Here is a 21,003-nt window from a genome sequence, read left to right as displayed (position 1 = left end):
CAAAAAAATGAAGATATTATTTTTTAAATTAAAAAAAAAAAAGATAATTATTTGTGGGTCATAATGACATATCATGTAAATAATGAGTCATGTATGAATATTTATATATGAATTAATAAATAGTCGTAAGAGCATCCACATCTGGCTAACTTATCTGCCGGCTCAAGTCAACCTTAGCAATAATCAATCGATGCAGGGTGGGGTGACTCGAGGTCCAACTCATATGGATGAACCTGACTCATACTCTTTTTATGTGTGGCGCGTGCATTGCACGCATCTGGCACAAGTAGACTTGACTGATTAGTCGACTAATGCAACATACAAATGACTTATCCCATTTAATTTATATGAGTCGACATGATGAGTCAACTCAATACGACACTCGACTCATAAATAAATTCGGAGTATGGATGAATCAAATATGGATTCAACCAATATAAATGATTTAAAACTATTGAAATTGAAATTAATATGAATCACAATAAATACAATAAATTATGAGAGATGGGATCGCATGCAGCGGGGTGTATATTGATTTATTTTCGACAAACCCGTAGAACATATACGAGGAAATATATGAATCAAAACAAATTAATAATTTTATCTTGGGTTATTAGCCTGTAAATACACGAACTTTTTATATTTTCTGAAATTTAACATGACTTTTATTTTTAGCCCACAAATACACGAACTTAACATTTTTTCTGATTTTTGACATCGACATGAAAAAACTCTATTCATTGTGGAGATGGAGGCCGGAATACATGACGTGAACTATAAAATATGCACTTGAATAGAGTAATTTGATTCATTATTTGGATTAGAGAGTGAATGACATGGTATATCGGCCTTCACGTTAATAGTATTTTAGAATTTTTTCTTATAGATGTCAAAAATCAGAAAAAATGTTAAGTTCGTGTATTTGTGGGCTAAAAATAAAAGTCATGTTAAATTTCAGAAAATATAAAAAGTTCGTGTATTTACAGGCTAATAACCCTTTTATCTTCAAAAGAAAAGAAAAAAAAAACATAATTTCTTCTCAACTATCTGATCACAGTAATTGACAACTATCAAATGCAGATGATAATAATACAAACAACAAAATTCCAAAGTAGAATTTCTTACACTAGTAAGGGAGCTTGAAGCCGCAAGGTTGCAGCCGCCGGAGCAGGGTCAAACGATACGGTGGCGGAATTCGACATTAATTTGGGGTATGTTTCCGATGTTGATTAATACTAGCGGGGGAAGCGAGTGAAGCTTGTCGACGAAGGCGGCGGTCCGGCGGAATTGAGTCCGTGAGATTTGGGAGAATCCGCTGGATTTGCCCTAATTTATTTTTTTTCTTTTTTCGGCCTGTGTAATTAGGTTAGGATTCGGGTTGTACTTGGAGCCGGATCCGAAGGAGACGGGTCTACACTACTTTAATTAATTTATTAAAAAAAGAGTTGATCGATAACGTGCTTGTATTGTATACATTCTTACAAGGCCTTCCCTTCTAAAATGACCGAAATACCCCTCCCTTCCAAACCCCACAGCTTAGAAAATCAAAACCCACAGAAAACCGGCATTTGAAGATACCTCAATCCATCTCTATTCAAACCTAAAACATTACCGTAAAAGCAACACCGCTAACCGCCACGAGCTCCGACGGTTGCCGCGATGATATCGGATTCAGAGCTGATCGAGCGGCTGCGCGATGTCCTCAGCGTCTCGGACCTCAACACCACCACCACCGCCATCCTCCGCCGCCGCCTCGAGGAGGATTTGGGCATCGATTTGTCGGATAGGAAGGCTTTTATCAGAGAGCAGGTGGATATATACATGCAAAGCCAATTCGAAAATGAAGATGCAAATGAAGACGGAATTGACGATGAAGTAGCGCCGGAAGCGGCCGAGGAGGAGGATGAGGAAGAGGAGGAGATAGAAGAATCATCAAATTCTTGCACTGTTAAAAAAGTCGCCAAGAAACGGTTGGTTTTGACTTTGCGCGTTTTTTAGTTATGCTTTTGTTTTTGTCTTATTAATAATTAATGACATGCCGCTGATTTTTTGGTTGTTTTTCCCTTTTGGGTTCTCGAGTTAATTTCTTGATGTTTTCTTCTTTAGTTAATATGAAAATTAGTTTCTTGAGCTCTCTCTCTGCTGATGATTACTGTGCATGATATACTTGTCTTATTTCAAGAATCTTGTCTATTTTGGTTTAATTCATCTGTTTCAAGATGCATGCTCTAAGATTCGAGTATCTATATTGAGGTAGCAGTTTGGAGCTTAATCTGTGGACTTGGTTTATTGCATGTGTGAATTTCTGTGTTCCTTTTTTAATCTCTAAAAGAATTGCAACTTACCATGCCTTCACGTTGTAGGTTAAATTATTTTAATGAATCTGATCTAGTGTTTAAAGACATTTGTATTTTGTCCTCCGCAGTTTTGTCTTTTTGGTGTAATTATCCTTTATCGATCAATACTTATCTTAGTTTGGATTTGTAGTTTTTTGTGAAGTCTATTCTACTACCCATCATGGAGAAATGTTGCTTTGATAGGTTTTTATAGTTTGTCTTTCTCTGATTTGAGATTTAATATCTCTATTGTATAATATTTTTGGCATTATCTACGGCCACTTCTGCTGAACCATTTCCCTGTTAATTTGCCAAAAAAATTTGTGCTCCTTAAACTTATCAATACCATTACTTGCTGATGTGATGATAAAGAACATTAAAGATAAAATATAGATAGAATACTAAGTAAGAACTATTGTATCTGATTGCAGTTTGGCCAATGGATTGAGCAATTACGCCAATTAATGCATTTTTTTCATAAGGATGTTCCTCAAATTGAATAATTGTTTCTGATAGAGTCGAGGCTAAGAACACAAGTGCATGGCTATAGGACGATTATATTAAACAGAAGACGAGAACGGAAACAAACTTGTAGTTGAACTGTTCCCAAGCCAAACGGTGCTTAGTTTTTCATGATCTTTCAATAAACACGAAAGCTCCAAACCCTACATTATAAATACCATATCTGGCGAACAGGCCTCCAGGATGCAGCCTGGCCTGCCGCTAATAGTAATTGAAAATTTTCAAATGGATTAATGAAAAAAATGATTAATATTCCACTTGAAACAAAACGACTCGAACCAGATTCACTACTCCAGCTCAGTATGATGTTGAACTCGCAAAACTGGTTGTTCGCTATCATTTTCTCTATTGGCAATCAACAAAGTAACATTTACACTTAAATGATGAGAATGTCTACCAAGGTATAATTTTGAATAGAGATTTATACCTTATAGATATTGCTTGCTGAAATTTTCTTAACTGAAAAGTTTGAAGAAGTTAATAGTATATGCCATCGAGAAAACTACTAACTTGGATTTGAACTTTGCATTCTAACAAGAAAATAGGATGCGTTGGGCATTTAATGAATTAATGTATCTTTGTCCTAGTAAACTTTTCTATTGGGTTGGATCAGCATATTTACGTCATATAGGATCTAATATCTGTAATGTTGTCTAGTTCTCTCATACAGTTTTTGTTATGCTCACCCTTCTTTGAGGACCAAATTCCCCTTCCAGACCAAGATCTTTTATGATACTTCTCATGAGCTAACAGTGCAGTTGAAGCCATTTTGTCTATTTGGTCTCATTTGCATTTTACTTTGGCTTATAATAAGATTACATTTATACTCCATTTTGTTAGATCTAGGACAAAGGACAAGGAGGAGGTCAAAAAGAGAGGTGGAGGGTTTACCAAACTATGCAGCCTTTCCCCAGAGCTTCAGAAATTCACTGGGGTACCAGAATTGGCTCGAACTGAGGTATAATGCATTTAATTTGGTGTATATTCCTTAACTGTCTGTGTCTGGTATAATACACCTGTCCTCTGATATCCAGGTTGTCAAGCAACTTTGGGCGCACATCAGAGAGAATAATTTGCAAGATCCTTCCAACAGGAGGAACATAATTTGCGATGATACATTGCATAAGCTTTTTGGTGTAGATACCATTGATATGTTTCAGATGAACAAGTCCCTGACAAAGCATATATGGCCCTTGGATTCTGATGGTGGTATGATATCTGGCATCTTAGTACCCTCTATCCTGAACATGTACTGATGTACTTGTCTTGAACATTTATTGTGCTGTGACGATTTTCCTTATGTGCAACACAGTCTGCTTGAGTTTTTTTATTTGGTTGTAGAATTTTCTTTCATGAAATGAACTTATTTGATCTAATAACTGCCTAGATAATATTCCAAGTGTTTTGCCTGATAGGGTGCTACCTTGTGTATATAAAGTCATGGAAGAAGAAAGAGACCTTTAAAGAAAAGAATTAACATTGACAATAATTAGTGCTAATCAATCTTATTAAGTTAAAAATTTGCTTCAGGTATTTACTTAAAATTTATAAATTTGGAGTATTAAGAGACATAATATTTTGGTTTAAAAAAAAAAGAGACATAATATTTTACAAGCAAAGACTATTGATAGCTTGTATTGTTGGATTAGGGTTGCTACAATCTCTGTGTAACTTTAGATTAGAAGGGATTGGAAAAACTTAGTGACAAAAGCTGGTATATTCCTGCTAGGCAACTGAAAAATCATTTACAATAGTTGGTAGTCTCAGAGATGGAAGATTTCTTGGTTTATGGGGATTTTGGCTTTTGTTAAGGTATGATTTTAACCTTTCTGTGGGATCTGAAATTCCTTTCTCTATAATCTTGCTCTATACGATTATCACCATTATCTATTAAACTGGTGAATAAGAATTTGTATGTATTCTTCTGATGTGAAAGGGCCTGCAATAAATCTTTATCAAAGTGAGACTTTGATAACCTCATTAACCTTAGCTTGTGAAGCTTTGGCTAATTTCTTGTGAAAATTTGGCTAGTGAATCCATATATATGACTAATGAACTCATAATGATTAGGTAACTTATAACTTCAGAGAGAATGCCGTGAGTGAAAACTATGAGATTACGTTTTGCATTCTGGTTCCAATTTCATTTAGAATGTCATGTTTTGAGAACAATGCTTTAGTCATTTGCTGTTTGTGTTTGCTTTTGTAAATAAGCAGCATTTTAGTTCTAAAATATGAACAGCTAATTATTCATGTTAAAGACAGATATGCTGATTGCTGAATATGTACAGCCTCAAAACGTAGCTCTTTAAGATGCGCTAACTACTGTTAGTTTTCTTACATGTGCTTAAATTCTGGCAGCTTCAGTAGCAGCTTCAGTTGATTCTGCACCCAAGGTGAAGCAAAAGAAGCAAGAAAAAAATGAAGGTTGGATTTCTTCATTGAGCTCTTATTTAATTAAACCACAGACTCTTCACGTTAAAATATTTTAAAAAGCTTTAGAATGAGTTATGATGTGACATTCTTGACTCATGAGTCATGGCTAGAGTGAAATTATCTGAAAAAGGAGTAGCAAAAAGAACTAGAGAGGAAGGGAGAAACAGTAGGATTTTTGTTCTATGCATGCTTCTTTGTCATAACATAACAGCTAAGGCAGTGGTTAATCGTCCTGCGATTCTCTTTGTATTTTCCTCAACTCTATGAAAAGCCCCTTGTTGTCTGCTTGTATCAGATGAAGATGAGCCAAAGAGAAAAGGGAAGCGGCCGAGGGGTGGAAATTCGGCCTTTCTTGCTCCTATTAAACTTTCTGATGCATTAGTGAAGTTCCTTGGCACAGGAGAAAGTGCACTCCCTCGTTCTGATGTTGTTAAGAGGATCTGGGATTACATCAAGCTCAACAACTTGCAGGTACAATGTGATTATGACCTTAATCTGATAGTGGTATAGTAAATCAGATTCTGACTTATTCTAGGTGCATGGCGAAAAAAATAATTACTGAGCTAAACTGTTCAGTGAAATTAAATTGGACAATATTATTTTTGTATATCTAGTTTTATTTTTCGTTTTGTTAAAAGCATCATGCAAAAACTTAACCTTTGCTCACCCCATTCTTTATTTTTTTTTTCTTGAAGGACCCATCGGACAAAAGACAAATTATATGTGATGAGAAGCTGAAAGAACTTTTTAATCTCGACACCTTCTGTGGATTTACAGTTTCGAAACACCTAACTGCTCATTTCATAAAGACAGAACAGTGAGTTACTCATAAATTGTTTCTAATGAGCCTCAAGTAGCATTAGGAAGCATTTTATGTTCGAATGACGGTACTTTCTGAGGCTATTTTTTTTCCTTTTGTAATTTTTTTTTTCACGATATGAGAATGGCTTGAAGACAGTATAACTGCTTCAGCAGATACCTGGAAAAGAAGAAGAAAAATCTTCAATTTGTAAATCATGTTTCCAGCGTCTGCCTCTCATTCTATAATGCTAATTCATTAAGCTCTAGCATGGTGAGTATGATACATACTGGGTATCATAATTATCAAAATTCTCCATGCTTGGGTGAAGGCTCCACTAACTAAAACAAGAGGGCTGGTGGGGGGGTGGATTGCAGACACCGAATCATAGTGTTGTACAAGTGTGCCTATCTAGTTCTGAAGCATGAAAGGAGTATTCTTCACTTTGTTATGAGAAAAAATTGGGAGGTTTGCTTTCTTTGTTTTATTTTGGCATTTCTTAATCTCCAGAGCTTCTGTCATCTTTCGCTCACTTCATATGTTCTAATGGTCAGGTGCAATTTTCTTATTCTTTGTATATGTAATAATATTGTTTTTGCAGTCACTTGATTATTGATAGGGCTGGCACTTAATGGTGTACGTCTATTCAGTATAGCGATACCATTGGTTTCTCTTTATGAATTGGCCTGCGGTGCCCGTCTCCAAAGTAAAGTAATCCATCCATTAGTAAGTTCAAACTATCCCAACTTCAGCTGTAGAGAGCATATGGCCCCTAGCCCCTAAAATAGATGTGGTTGCACGATCTATGTTCATTGAATCTGTGACATGGCAGCTGAAAATCCGAGGAAGGAATCCTACTTCCCATGGAAGATTGAATATATTTTACTTCCGGAAGTTAATAAACTCTTGAGTTGTGAATGGGATCCCCTTGCATGGGATCGTAAGGCACTAGTTATTTATGTGGCAAATTGACAGTATTTGAAAAATCAAATTTGTGTGGAATCTCTCTGTTTTCTGTGTTTCCTTGGGATTTTATTTTCGAACTGATCGTGTTGTCTGGATAGTGAATCATCACAGGGTTTGGGTACTCAAGTTAAGGAATCCAAGAAAAAGACGTGGAGAAAATCATGTGCCGTTGGTGGTGGCTTTCAGCAAAAGCTCTGCCATTAAGATGTAATTTTGAAGATTATCCATCTCTATTATGCTTCAGCAGACTTGTTTATCATATAGCGGTTGCATTTCTATTATCATTTTAAGGGAATGGTGAAAGTGGTTTTTCTAAGGCCGAAATAGATACTAGTTTGCATTGGACAAAAAAGAGGTAAACTGCAGTTTTAGCCGCTTAAGGAATGTGCAAAGGCAGAGAACCATATTTGTCACCGTAAGAATCAAATGACATTGATAGCATCACGTTTATGCGTTGAATTTTAATACGATTATTGTGGCTATAATTTCATATTTCCACCACACACCACTAATTAGAGGTGTCCAAAATGACCGGAACCAAAATTAGAGGTAAACTATTCCGATTTCTTATGAGTAGATAACTGTATAAATGTAAAGTTAAAGGATGTACACTACTACATTATACACTAAGGGCCTGTTTGATATGGGTTTATAGGTAGGATAAATTAAATTAATACAGATTAGTGTGATGTTTGATATCATGTGCAGTTAATATGGTCAACTCCTACTTAATCCTACTTCTCCATGCTATTCTGTGGGATTAACCCATACTAATAATCCGCCCACCCCCCCTCGGATAAATTTAATACTGAGAAGTTGGATAAAAATTCTGCTACCCTTTCTCACGCATATCGATGCAAATGCCCAAGTAATGGTGGACACACATGATATTTTTAAAATTATGTGAGGATAGTTTTGGTATTAGATAATATAATCCAACATAATCCTATGGATATCAAGCATAATATAGGATTAAGTAGCCATTATATCAAACACCCATGAAATAATATAAATCCACACTAATCCACACTAATTTCTCAAGATAATTTTAATCCTAATCAATCCTAAACTGCAAATCAAACGGCCCCTAAGGGCTTGTTTGGTACGGGTGATTAGGGTGTATTATATATATATATACTAGTATTGTACCCGTGCGATGCACGGTCTATGAATATGTAAAATTTGTATGTAAGAATAATCAATACATAAATATATATTATCTCGTAAGGGTGATCGTATTATTGGTCTGAGTCAACCAGAGCTTCCAACTATGGTCCACTAAAAAAGTACTCACTCTGTCCCAGCTTTTAATATCCATTTGAAAGTGACATAAATTTTAATAAAGTGGTTGAGTGCGTTGTTAGTGGAATAAGAGTCTCACTTTTTATGTAAGTGTTAAAATAATTAAAATGAAGTAAGGGTCCCATCTACATTTACTAAAATAGAAATGGATATCAAAATGTGAGACGGTAAAAAAAGAAAAGATGGATACTAAAAGTATGGACTATAATTTTTTATTATTAAAAGTGTCATTTGTAATGTATCATTTATTTTCAATAAAATATCATTTACTTTTATCAAATAAAAAAAAAAACAACATTTGTAAGTATCATTTGCATTTAATAGAAGTGTCAATTGTTGTTAAGAAAAATATAATTTTATAATATGGTTTTGTGTGCATAATTTCATTTTTATTGATAAAAATATCGATTATTGTTAATAAAAGTGACATTTGTTGTTTATTATAAGCGTCATTTATATATGTATAGTAATTGGATGGAACATGTGAAGCAATATGCATACGCGAGTGAGAAAATACAAAAAATAAATGTGAGAAAAATCTCATTATAAACATCAATACGAAAAAATGAATGTGGAAACCTCACTATAGACAACATTATGAGTATATGTATAATCTTTAAAAATAAGAAGCTAAATACAATATATATCTAAAATAATAAAATAAGACATTAAAAATATCTACATTGAACATCTTACAAAACCCCACTATAAATAACGTTATGAGTATATTCACCGTCGTATTCACATATCGGATTTTTCATATTTCAACTTTGAGTAACATTTAATACAACCACACACAATTGATCATGTCAAAAATATGTGTCTTTGAGTACAAATTAGCTAACATGCGAAAGAGATTGACCTCTTTTATTAATTCTCGTTGCGTAAGATACAATTAATGAGATTGTCGATGTTAAAATTTGAATATAATTTTAGATCCGACTACATCAATGATAATTGAAATATACATGTTCAGCGTTATATCAATTCGACAATCAATCCTCAAGAACTTGCAGACCAAGTCTAGCAATAATCAATCTCAATCTATTACAAAATCCATTAAAATGGTCTAAGTTTCTGAGGATCATAAGTGGATCGAGTTCCAACTTTCAAAATAATTGACGATTAGGTGCACCAAAACACGTAATTCCTTTTAAAAACTCAAGCGTGTAACAAAATCCTACTTGGATTAGATTTACATGCATTGTCTAAATACAAACAAATATGCAGCCACATATACAATGTAAGAACAAATATACTTCTATCTTGTAAAAAATATAGTATATAATACATTCAATTTAGTTTAACCGGTGCAACAGAGTAGACTTTATCTCACCCTCACTCATTCATCTCAATTTTATCTCTCTCCCGTTCTTCTCTCATTTCCTATCATCCTCGCCCCTCTCATCCATATATCTCTCTCAATCTTTTTCCATAGAAAAACATATATATTATTAGACTTTCACCGTAAAAATATTTATTTATTATAAGAGCCTTATCTCAATCTTTTTTAAAACATTATTTGTGTATCACAGGAGTTTCATCTCAAATAATAAGCTTCACTTTCACCATAAGTGTTGTTAGTGGACTTATTTGCTCAATATTGCATATTGAATCTTCATTAGGATTAATAATTATTTTAAATCAAAAATAAACAATTCTTCCGCCAAGACGCAATATCTAAGCAATACCATTTATACATTCAATTAAAAAAATGGTTTCCAAATTTATTTTTTTATTGCGAATCAACTAAAAGTTATCTAGAAAAGGAATATATCTATCAATTCTATAAAGCAATACATATCCCAGCCCCCATATTGTTTCTCTCTCCTACATGGCACACTCACAATGCTTTATTTCACATTATCTTGAAAGGCTTTTTACTCACAATTCTCACAATTTTACAAAGCCTGCTGTAGCCGTTACATCCCTCAAGGTCAAAGCCACTGATCACTAATTTCTTAGCAACAAAAACTACAACTAACACAGGCAATTGTAGCAAATAATAAGCAATCGAGTATCGTATCCACAGGGATTGATAAACGAAATTACTCTAACTATTCCCTAAACAGACACTGACAGTAGATAGGCAAAGCAAATAAGACGGTGAATCAAATACTCAACTTAATAAAATAAAATCTAAACAACAGAAAAACAATGATAAATAAATCAAATATTAAAAGACTCTGACCCTAGGGATGTACTTTTACTAATTAACTACATGCATTTAATCTATTGATTCAATTACCAATTTAATCCAACCCTGATGAGAGATCAGGGAACTATTCACAAGCTTCTCTAACGAACACCTATGAAAGTAGATTAATTTACCCCCTTCACATTCAAGACTCCAAGGAATAAATTAACTCCCAAGCGTACACAAAGAATAGCTCCCTATAGTTTCACCTATCTCATTCAAGTGTCAAGGCTACTACTATAACATACATTCCTGAATCGGCTGAACAATTATCGCATTCAAGTCTTCAAATCGAAAAATTAGACATGTAAATTATTGGCCAAATAATTCACAAGAAATTAAGCACCAGGAATCATGAATCACAAGTTGGAGGACAAATTGATATCAATAAATCATCACACATAATTAATCAGCTATGTACAAACCCTAGGTTCAGATTAACGAACTAGCCAGACATACTAAAATAAATCAAAAGCATAAAAAAAGAAAGCAATTAAAATAAATGAAATAGATAAAACCCGGAAGAAATTCTGGATGAACAACTTGAATCTGCAGAAATAAATCTAATCTATGAAAACTGAATGTAAAACTGAAAAAAAAGAAAAAGAAAGGAGGTGAAGAGATGTGAAAAGATGTGTCTAATAGGTCAGGAAAAGGACCTATATATAGGCACATGAGATAAATACAGTGTAGAACTCTAAAATACTGAGAAAATATAAAAAACCCGAAAATTCGGAAATTTCCGTCAACACTATTCACTGCTGTGCGCGACTTTCTTGTTTTGGCCATAACTTTTTCGTCCGAACTCCGATTTACAATCCGTTTGCGCTCACGAATTCCTATTGAGACAATCTACAACTTCTATTTCTGACAATATTTCCAAATTCCATCTCTAAAATCCTATAAAATCCATCAAAGTTCGAGCAAGTAACATAGTTTACAAGATAAAGCAATAAAAGCACAAAACAATCATCCAACACTCAATTCTTTATAAAAATGACATTATATGAACACTAAAAACCATGGAAAAATGAGTGTTATCAGCCACCCCAAGGTCAAAGCCACCTCTCAAAATCTCCATCCATGCCTTCAGCCGTTACATCTCTCAAAATCTCCATCCATGGCTTCAGTCGTTACATCTCTCAAAGTCTCAATTTCTCTCACAATATGAGTTTCCAGTCTCAATCTTTCCACAAATCTCAAACAATTCGCTGGTCTCTCTCGCTTCTTCTCAAACAATCGGCGTCGAATCTTCCCACAAATATCAAACAATCGGCTGTGTAATTGGGAGATTCAGTTTCTCTCTTTCAATTTCCATGGCCCAAATTAGGGAGGTGCTCCATCCATGGCTGCAACAAATTTGGGAGGTGCTTCATCCATGGCTGCACCCCACACTACAGATCCATGGTTCAAGGTAAGTAATTTGGAGTGATAGATTTGGAAAGGCAAATCAGCGGATTTAATCCGCTCCCATACACCTTGATTTTTTATTTAAATTATTGGCAGGCTATTCTTCTACAAGTGGGCTTTAGAAATTGCAGAGAGAGGGAAAAGTTGCAGGTCATTCTTCGTCCGTGTAGCAAGAACATGTAATTCTTTCAACTTTGAGGTTCTGAGTTTTGTGGGAATGTTCGAACTTATTGAGTTCTATTTTTTGGAGATAAGAATGGTGGACTATAACAGAAGAAGATATGCAATCTATAATTATTTGGAGATAATGAAGCATATGTGGTTGAAGATTCGAACTTATTGGCTCATTGGACTTTATTGCCATGTGTGGTTTAATGTTATTTTATTTCGATCATGGTTTTGGTTTTTTTCGTTTTTGGATAAGGTTGTTTATGTTTCGATTTTTTCAATTTGGTCGCATATATGTGATGTGTGTCATGTATTTGGTCTTCAATTTTTAATTTATTTAAAGAACTAACCATGGATACGCTATTGCTCACAAACTGTTCTATGAAATGTCTAAGAATATAATTGCATTGCATTACCAAAACTATATTCACTGCATGCATTTAATGTGATGCTTGTAGTTATGCGAACATGAAATAGTCAGGATTAGGTTGTCACGTTTTCCTGATCAAATCTTGTAATCAATAATTTAGCTTGCTCTTGGACTAGGAAAGAAATAAGAAAATGGTGAATTCGGGTCACAGAGTTTCATCATATTTCTCTTTTGGAATAAGCTAGCACACTACATAATAATTGTTGGATTTATGTTCTGTACGTGCTTTAGCATTTTTCCATATTGAATAGAACTTAATTTTATCTATCCATTCAAAGCAAAAAGGTAGTGGTGTTTATTCTGGAGTCAGCCCCATGGTTGCATTTTAAGATATGTTAATCTTCACAGCAAATGATTTTGTGTAGTTGATCCTTTATATGGCCGATGACTGATTTTGAGAATAAAAGGGTAGAAACCTGTACATGATTGCTGGACAAGAATGATCTTTTCAAGTCTATTTATTCCAATGTTTATAGTAGTTTTCATTCTTCGTTCCCATCCTGCTCATTTCGAAACCTATTTTTCAAGGTACGTGCTTGATTGTCATAATTTCATCTCAAGTTAATATATTTCTAAAACTATTCAAACACCTTCATCCTTTGCATAAATTGAAGGAATTAGGAAATGAACAATCTACGATTCCATGCCAGTCACCGGCGTGAGGAAAACAGCCATTCGCCAACCCATTGGCTGACGTTTTCAAGTTTTGGTTAGTATTTCTTATTCATTTCAGTTTGAATGTTGTTGCGGTGGTTATATATGTTGTCTTCATCAATAACGTGTCACTAACTTGTGGAGATTATATCATTATAGGACATCAGAATATTTTTGTACTATACTCTTTTATGCTATTTTACTTGGTAGGGCATCCTTAGCCCATTGATATTGTCTAGGACTAGAAAATACAAGAATTAATTATGTGAAAGCATGGTTCAAAATATCAGTTACCCATTTTGAAATATTCTTTTCTTTGCTAATTAGAAAAATGTGAATATAATTATTCAGCTCTGGCCTTTTAGAAGTAAAGATAAGGGGGAAAAAAATCATTTGCAATGAAATGGAGCTAATACATCATCTATAAGAAAATTACATTTTCTATATAACTTGCTAGACACGTCTTCTTAAATTTGTGGTAGTGATTAGCATTATTTGAGTTGTCGATGAAATTATCGGATTCATGATTAGTCTTCTGTCTACAAAAGTATCGAGAGATTCATAGATAAGATCATTATAGGAAAAATATGTAGAAAGATAGATGTCATTGCATCCTGTGGGAATATGTTTGTATGCAGGGATAAACCTTGAGTTATTAACGGAAGCAACAGGTATTATCTATCAATTTTTAGTATTGCAAATTTCAATTTATGTTTGGTAGCCATTTGCATGCTCTTTAACATTACCAGCCTTATTACACCAGATTTGAAAATGCATTATAATTTTACAGTCTACAGTAACTTTGTTGTTAAATGATATTGGATGAGTAGTTTTTTGTGGAGAAGTTTTGTATGAATCATTCTTTTCATATACTACTGGATATTGTGTTTCAAGAATTCTTGTGCATGTTATTGTTATGCATGTGCTTAACTTATAGTCTCCTTATTCCTCCATTACGTGTTTGATGTGTCTTAACTTATTTCAGTCAAATGGGTATTTCAAAATTCATACACCTGTGAAAGTTCAGAGAACATTATGTCCTATTTTTAAGAAAAAAGGTCTCAAAATTTTAATATGTGACGAGAATGGTGAGACAAACAACACGACGACTAGCGTGGTATACAATGAAATTTTTGATAGATTTAAAGGTAGTTACGATATAACTTTGGTTATCTTTTTCATATATCTATATCTCATTAGCATTCATTAGAAATTTACAATTCAATTTACTTAACATACTTTTATTAGTTTACTGCAGATTCCTTATAGAAAGACCCTTACTTTTAACAATACGATTTGTGTAGTTGGTCGTTTTGAGTGTCTTTGCTTTTGATTTTCTTTAGTAATATAGACTAATGGTTAATGAGTTAGGATAATTCTTTATAGAGGATCAGATTTCATGTGACTGACATTGTTGTTCTAGGTGATGAATTGTTCTTGGCATTCTCTGTCCGGTAATTACTTATATATGACCTATCTTTCACTTGTAGAGGCTATGTGGGAATCCATATTTCAGGATTCAGAGACTTCCTGTTGAAGCCTGAGCTTTAGAGGGGTATTGTCTTGAACAGGAAGCAAAAAGACGGCCTCTAGCAACGAGGTTGACAGGAAAAGCAATTCTTGCTGCTACAGCTACTAATTGAACCAAGTTGAACCCAGCATCACCACGATTCTTTAATGCTAGGACTGTATTATATGATTTGTTAGCTACAAAATCACTACCCTGATGCCGTCATGGTTTTTATTAATTATTTTTCACGAAATTGGTTGTTTATTGTTATTAATTGATAAACTAAGAATGAATGCATGTATGTATACCACAAAAGGTGAAAATGTATGATCATCTATTTGTAATTTGTTTATTCAATGAATCGGCCAATGAAATTTTTAATCTTCGGAATAAATTTCCCTGATGTTGTATGTGTTTCGTGATTCTACACACTGTAATGATCTGGAGGATTTTTTATTAAATAAAATGATTTATAAACTTTATCATTTAAAAATGTAAATAAAAAGATACTTAACTTTAAAAAAATAATAAAATTTTATTTCAATGTATTTCAATCTATTTATCATATAAAGAGCTACATATTGAAGTTTTCTCCACTATTCTCTATCCTATGTGGCACTCTCATAATTTAGTATTTGCTTCACCCTTAATAGTCAATTCTACACTATATGTCATTTTACATTTGCAAAACCTCATTAGTTCATAACCTAAATAATAGGCTCAATCTCCATGAATAAATTAACTCATCTATCTTTCTCATATTGATATTATATTAAATTTAATCATAGAAAAATCTAGATAAATAAATACTTGTAATATGTATTTCAAATAAATAGTTTTCCATATTTTTTTATAGTTGCAATAGTTTTTCACAGTAAATTTATATTAAATTTCATAATTCAAAGTCTAAAAAAATTGTAATTAGATATCAATATTTGCAAACTTAAATAAAAATATAGATGTTTTTGAAATAAATAGGTTCTTCAATTGAATTTGGTCATATAAAATAAATAAATTCTTGTAACACCCCGATTTTTCCTAATAGGATTTCCCGAGAATACTTGAACTTAGAATATTATTTAAGTGAATTCTCGCCCGGATAAAAATTTTTGTAGAAAAAAAGGGTATTTCTTTCAATAAAAGATTTTATTAAATTTTACCAAGAGGGATTAAATGCAAATACGTGACTATGTGAATTTATTTCATATTAACACCAGACGAGCTCAAAGGAAATGGTCTTACGTTTTATTTTTCATTTACTTTTAATGTGATTTGGGCCTAAATAGAATTATTATACTAACTTACCTAGTTTGGATCTTATTTAATTTTGAGTTAAGATTATGTGTATTTTATGAGCCCATTTTTTTTTAAATTCATGTCAGCCCATGTACTCTTATTAAATTTTGTTGATTTTTACTTTTATTTTTGAAGAGAGAGATTTATGTTTTATGTTTTTGGCAGCAGCCATTTGTCCATATTCATCAAAAATTCATCCACGTATCACTCTACAATTCACCACTTTTTAAGCCAATCATCTTACATGCAATTTTCCCTTCCCGGAATAAATTTGCCAAAAACTCAAGATCATTCACAGAAAATCCAATTGTCATCAGCTTTCTTTCCTCTCCATAAATTCATCCGAATCACAAGCATCCCTTCAAGAAAGTTTTGTCCCAAAAATAAAAAATCTGATACACCATACATCTCAAAACAAAGAACACAGCCTGTAAGTATATATTTCTCAAGTGTTTTGCCCATTGCATAAGAAAAGATTAAAATTTTTCCTTCACCTTTTCAAAGAAGTTAGAAGGTTAGAATGAGGTAGAAGGTTTTGAGGTGATTTTGGGTTAGGGGTTGTTGATGGGCTGGAAATGAGAAGAGAAGGCGGGGGGAGGCTGTCTGCCACGGCGGCGGCGCTGCTGTGCTGTTGTCGGACGAAGCGAGGGCGACGGCGTCGCCGGATCTGGAGGAAAGGAGAGGCAGTGGCGCTGCTCCGTGCAGGGACGGCGAAGGCAGCTGCTGCTGCCGGTTGAGAGGGAGACGGGGGAAGAGGAGGCGGCAGCTGCTGCCGTGCTGCTGTCGACGCGGCGCCGGCGGTGGCTTCCGCTGCCGTCGACGGAGAAGAGGGAGAGATGAGAGGAGAAGAGAGAGGGCTGGGGGGAGAGAGAGAGAGAGAGAGGAGAAGAGAGAGGGCTGGGCGAAGAGAGAGAAGTCAGAGGAGAGAGAGAGGGGGGCAGCTGCCGACCTCCATCGGGCGGCGGCGGCAGTAGCGTGAGAGGGAGAGAGCGAGAGAGTGCGTCTGGGTGTGTGTGTGTGTGCGTGCGTCTGTGATGTGTGTGTGCGTGTGTGGGTTGTGTGTGTGTGTGTGAGATTTTTCTTTTAATAAAGGAGATGGGTTGTGGGCTAGGGTTTTAATATTAGGCTATTACATTTTTGGGCCTATATTGTGATTCAAGATGGGTTTGATTTAATTAAAGAGTTGGGCTGCATTCATTTTGTTAAGATTTTTGGCTGATTTAAATCATGCTCTACTTAAATTATTTAGTTAAGTTCTTAGTCAATTGATTTATTAATAAGATTATTTATTTTATTAAGTGTATTTATTTACTTTATGTGATTTTGAAATATGATATGAATATGCATAGTGAATATTGCAATAAAAGTATTTTGATAAATTCATTTTTTTTTAAGATTTCTAATCGAGTTTTGAAAATCCGGGTGTAGAATATTAAGGTTTAGCAGCTTGGTAGAATTGTTAGCTCATACGATAATTTGCGACCTATTAAGATTAGATTATCTTGTAGGTCCACTTGATAGAAGGTTTTAGCACTGGTTTTACAAGAAGAGAATTGTGTAAATTTTATCTACAGGCTTGTCCTATCAAGGTGGGTTTTATTTTCCAAAGTATGCTTTGAGTTATTGAGCTCTACTTGTATTATGCAAATGCAAATGAATGTCCATGTTAAAATGTTTCTTATCTCTCTATTGTTTAAAGTGCTCCTATGTTATCTAACGATCGGGTCCTAGCCGGTGTAGCGATTGGATCGCCCTGGTTAGGATTGTGTACACACAAAGGGGTATTGTGGGCTGTTCCCACTTTCCTCAGACTGTCAGACTTGGGTTGCTCCCATTTCTGAAACATGCATGGTAGTGGACCTCTGTGGGCTGCTCTCACATGTTCACATTATAGGTGAAGCACCAATAGAGAGAAGACTGGAAATGGATCCACAAATTTATTTTAAGTATGCATGGAATGCTTTCAATTATTTCTATGTTATACTGTTCATAGCATGGATTATTCTTTTAAATGGATTTTCAAATGGCTAAACCCACTGAGTATATTAGTACTCAGCCCTGCAATTGTTTTCAAAACCTTTTGCAGGTTGAGCGGCAGGTGGTGTCGTGCGAGGCTGAGGGAGGATGTTGCTGTAGTTTCATATAATAATTTTCGCTGCCATAATATTCACTTAGGTGGATATCTTTTGAGATTGACTCTTTAAATACTCTTAGCCTAATTATTATGAACTCTTTTGGCAATCACATTTCTAGCAATTGAACCTCGCATATATATATATATATATATATGTCTAGTGTGAAGTGTTATCTTGTTGTCTCAGACCTCCGAACTTTTGATCCTGGTTGAGAAAATTTCTATCCTAATTGTTGTATTTATTATCCTTCAATTGCGGAACTCCTTTATTAACAATGTATTATCCGAATATAAGAACATATCACCCATTTTATTCTAACAAAGTCTAGCAATCCCGTTAAGTAGCCGTTTCTTATTCTCCCGGGAGTCGGGCTGTTACAATTCTTCAATTTAATTTGGTCATGTAAAATAATTTGAAATAAATCTTCATTCCCGCATTAATCTCATAATGATATATATAAATAAGAGGATTAATCTTCATTCATATATTAGCTTATCATAATCTTCATTCATATATTAGCTTATCATCATTTCCACATTGATATTTTATCATTCCTGCATTGATCTTAAATTGAACTTCACCATGAAAAAAATATAAATAAATGGATACTTTTGAGATGCATTTAAAATAAATAGATTCTCCGATTTAGTTTGATCATGAAAAATAATTTTAAATAAATTATCATTCCCAAATTGATCTAACACATTCTCATATATATTGAATTCCATGCTAAATCTCCAATCCAAAATTTAAATAAAATGATTATTAAACTTTGCCATTTAAAAATCTAAATAAAAAGATACTTAAATTTTAAAAAATAATAAAAATATATTTAAATGTATTTTAAATAGAGGTAATATATAAATATGGCCACTTTCATATAGTAAAATTAAAATTTGGCCTATGAAATAAAAACATTAAAATTTGGCCAGTTTTTGTGTAAAAGTACAAAATTACCCCTTACATTAAAATTTTAAAAAATGGCCACTTTCCTCTCTCTCTCTCTCAAAGCTTCAGCTCTCACAATTTCGACTCTCTCTCTCTCTCTCTCTCTCTCTCTCTCTCTCTCTCTCTCTCTCCCCACCATCTTCGTCGTCGTCGTCCCATCGCGCCGCCACTCTGGCTGCAAATCGCCGTCGCGCACTGCCACCGTCACGTAAGGTTCATCTTCTTCGTCGCTTCAGAGCCATCTCTCGGAATGATGAAGCTCTGCCGTCCGAAGAGGCGGTTGCCGCTGACGATCGCCGAATTCATGGCTAGATCTGATTCGCTGTGGAAATCTGAAATTGGAGAGGAAGGTTAGAGCGTCAAAGAATCGCGATGGATTGGAAATCTGAAATTGTGATGAATCGGAAATCTAATTCGCTGAATCTGAACTTAAATTCGTGGCTCTGACTCACATGTGCGTCAAAGAATTGTGATGGATTGAGAGGATGGTCATGGTGGAAATATGAAATTGGAGTGATTTTCATATTATTGATATGAGAATTGCAGCCAACAATTTCGAGTGAGTATTATTGATATGAGAATTGGTTTTGGTAAAATATTATTGAAAAAAAAAAGCAAATCAAATTGATACTCATTTTGAACATTAAAAATAATTTTATTTTTTTATGAAGTGTGATTTAATCGATTTTGTAATATTGGTTTGAGACGAGTTGGAGTGGTTGAGGATGCCGATGAGGTGGTGGTGCCGGCAGCGTTCGCGGCGGAGGTTGAGGGGGAAAATTGGGTTTTTAAGGCTTATAAAATCTAGAATTATGATGTTCTTGAATTCACAACCAGATCTATGAATTCACGACTTAATGTTCTTGAATTCACGGCCACATCTATAATTTCACAACTTAATATTCTTGAATTCACAATCAGATCTATGAATTAACAACTAAAATTCGAATTCACAACCAAAATAAAATCTAGTTTTAGTTGTGAATTCAAACTTTAAAAACTCAAATTCACAACCAAAATAAATTCTGGTTGTGAATTCGACTTGTTGTGAATTCACAACGAAAAAATTCTTATTGTGAATTAAATTTAGGTTGTGAATTCGACTGGTTGTGAATTCACAACCAAAAAAATCTGGTTTTGAATTAAATTTTGATTGTGAATTCGACTGGTTGTGAATTCACAACCAAAAAATTCTGGCTGTGAATTAAATTTTGGTTGTAAATTCACAACCAAAAAATTCATGTTGTGAATTAAATTTTGGCTATGAATTCGACTAGTTGTGAATTCACAAACAAAAAATTTTGGTTGTGAATTCGACTGGTTGTGAATTCTCAATTCACAACCAGTGTGAATTCACAACAAAAAATTTTTGGTTGTGAATTCACACTGGTTGTGAATTGCGGGATTTTTTAAAGGGGTGATGTAAAGTGGCCATTTTTTTAATTTTTAATGTGGAAGGGTATTTTGGTAACAGTGGCCATTTTTTTATGTTTTTATTTTAGTGGACAATTTTTAAGTTTACTATTTCAAAGTGGCCATTTTAAAAATCCACTCTTTTAAATAAATAGGTTCTTATTGTTTGAAATTTTATCGAGATTATTAACCAATTATTGATTTATATTTTATTTATTTATATACCTATTTTATAAATTTAAACAAATTCAAGAAATTAGTTGGTATTATTATATAGGGTTGGGACGAAAATAAATATTAATATTATCACATATATAATTAAAAAAAATGGAATACTCTTATGTTGCATCACCATATTTTTGCATTTTTATTTATGCTAATTTTCCAAAGATTTTCATATTTATTCATTCTTATTTATCTAAATCTTCTCATCCCACATTGTTTTTTTATGAGATTTCATCAAAATAAAATCTATATAAAAG

At 33.8% G+C, this 21,003-nt stretch overlaps 1 protein-coding gene and 2 long non-coding RNA genes across 3 annotated transcripts; 2 read left to right on the top strand and 1 right to left on the bottom strand.

Annotated features, from left to right (window-relative positions):
* Positions 1-1,002: 1,002 nt before the first annotated feature.
* On the top strand, positions 1,003-6,307 carry LOC130989040 (upstream activation factor subunit spp27-like). The gene is made up of 6 exons (XM_057913033.1): positions 1,003-1,970; positions 3,699-3,816; positions 3,893-4,067; positions 5,219-5,284; positions 5,589-5,764; positions 5,989-6,307. Exons 1-6 carry the CDS (start codon positions 1,660-1,662, stop codon positions 6,112-6,114), a joined length of 972 nt encoding a protein of 323 aa, XP_057769016.1. The 5' UTR covers positions 1,003-1,659; the 3' UTR covers positions 6,115-6,307.
* A 9,910-nt stretch (positions 6,308-16,217) lies between these two features.
* Positions 16,218-18,286, top strand: LOC130989057 (uncharacterized). The gene is made up of 3 exons (XR_009090432.1): positions 16,218-16,455; positions 17,534-17,614; positions 18,112-18,286. It is a non-coding gene; the product is annotated as an uncharacterized LOC130989057 (long non-coding RNA).
* Positions 18,287-19,016: 730 nt separating this feature from the next.
* LOC130989061 (uncharacterized) lies at positions 19,017-20,064 on the bottom strand. Its single transcript, XR_009090437.1, has 2 exons — positions 19,561-20,064; positions 19,017-19,440 (listed from the first exon to the last, which is right to left on the bottom strand). It is a non-coding gene; the product is annotated as an uncharacterized LOC130989061 (long non-coding RNA).
* Between the last annotated feature and the right edge of the window lie 939 nt (positions 20,065-21,003).

The sequence above is a fragment of the Salvia miltiorrhiza genome, chromosome 6, assembly GCF_028751815.1.
Source record: "Salvia miltiorrhiza cultivar Shanhuang (shh) chromosome 6, IMPLAD_Smil_shh, whole genome shotgun sequence".
In the NCBI taxonomy this organism is placed as follows: domain Eukaryota; kingdom Viridiplantae; phylum Streptophyta; class Magnoliopsida; order Lamiales; family Lamiaceae; genus Salvia; species Salvia miltiorrhiza.
This window is presented reverse-complemented; position numbering and strand designations above follow the sequence as displayed.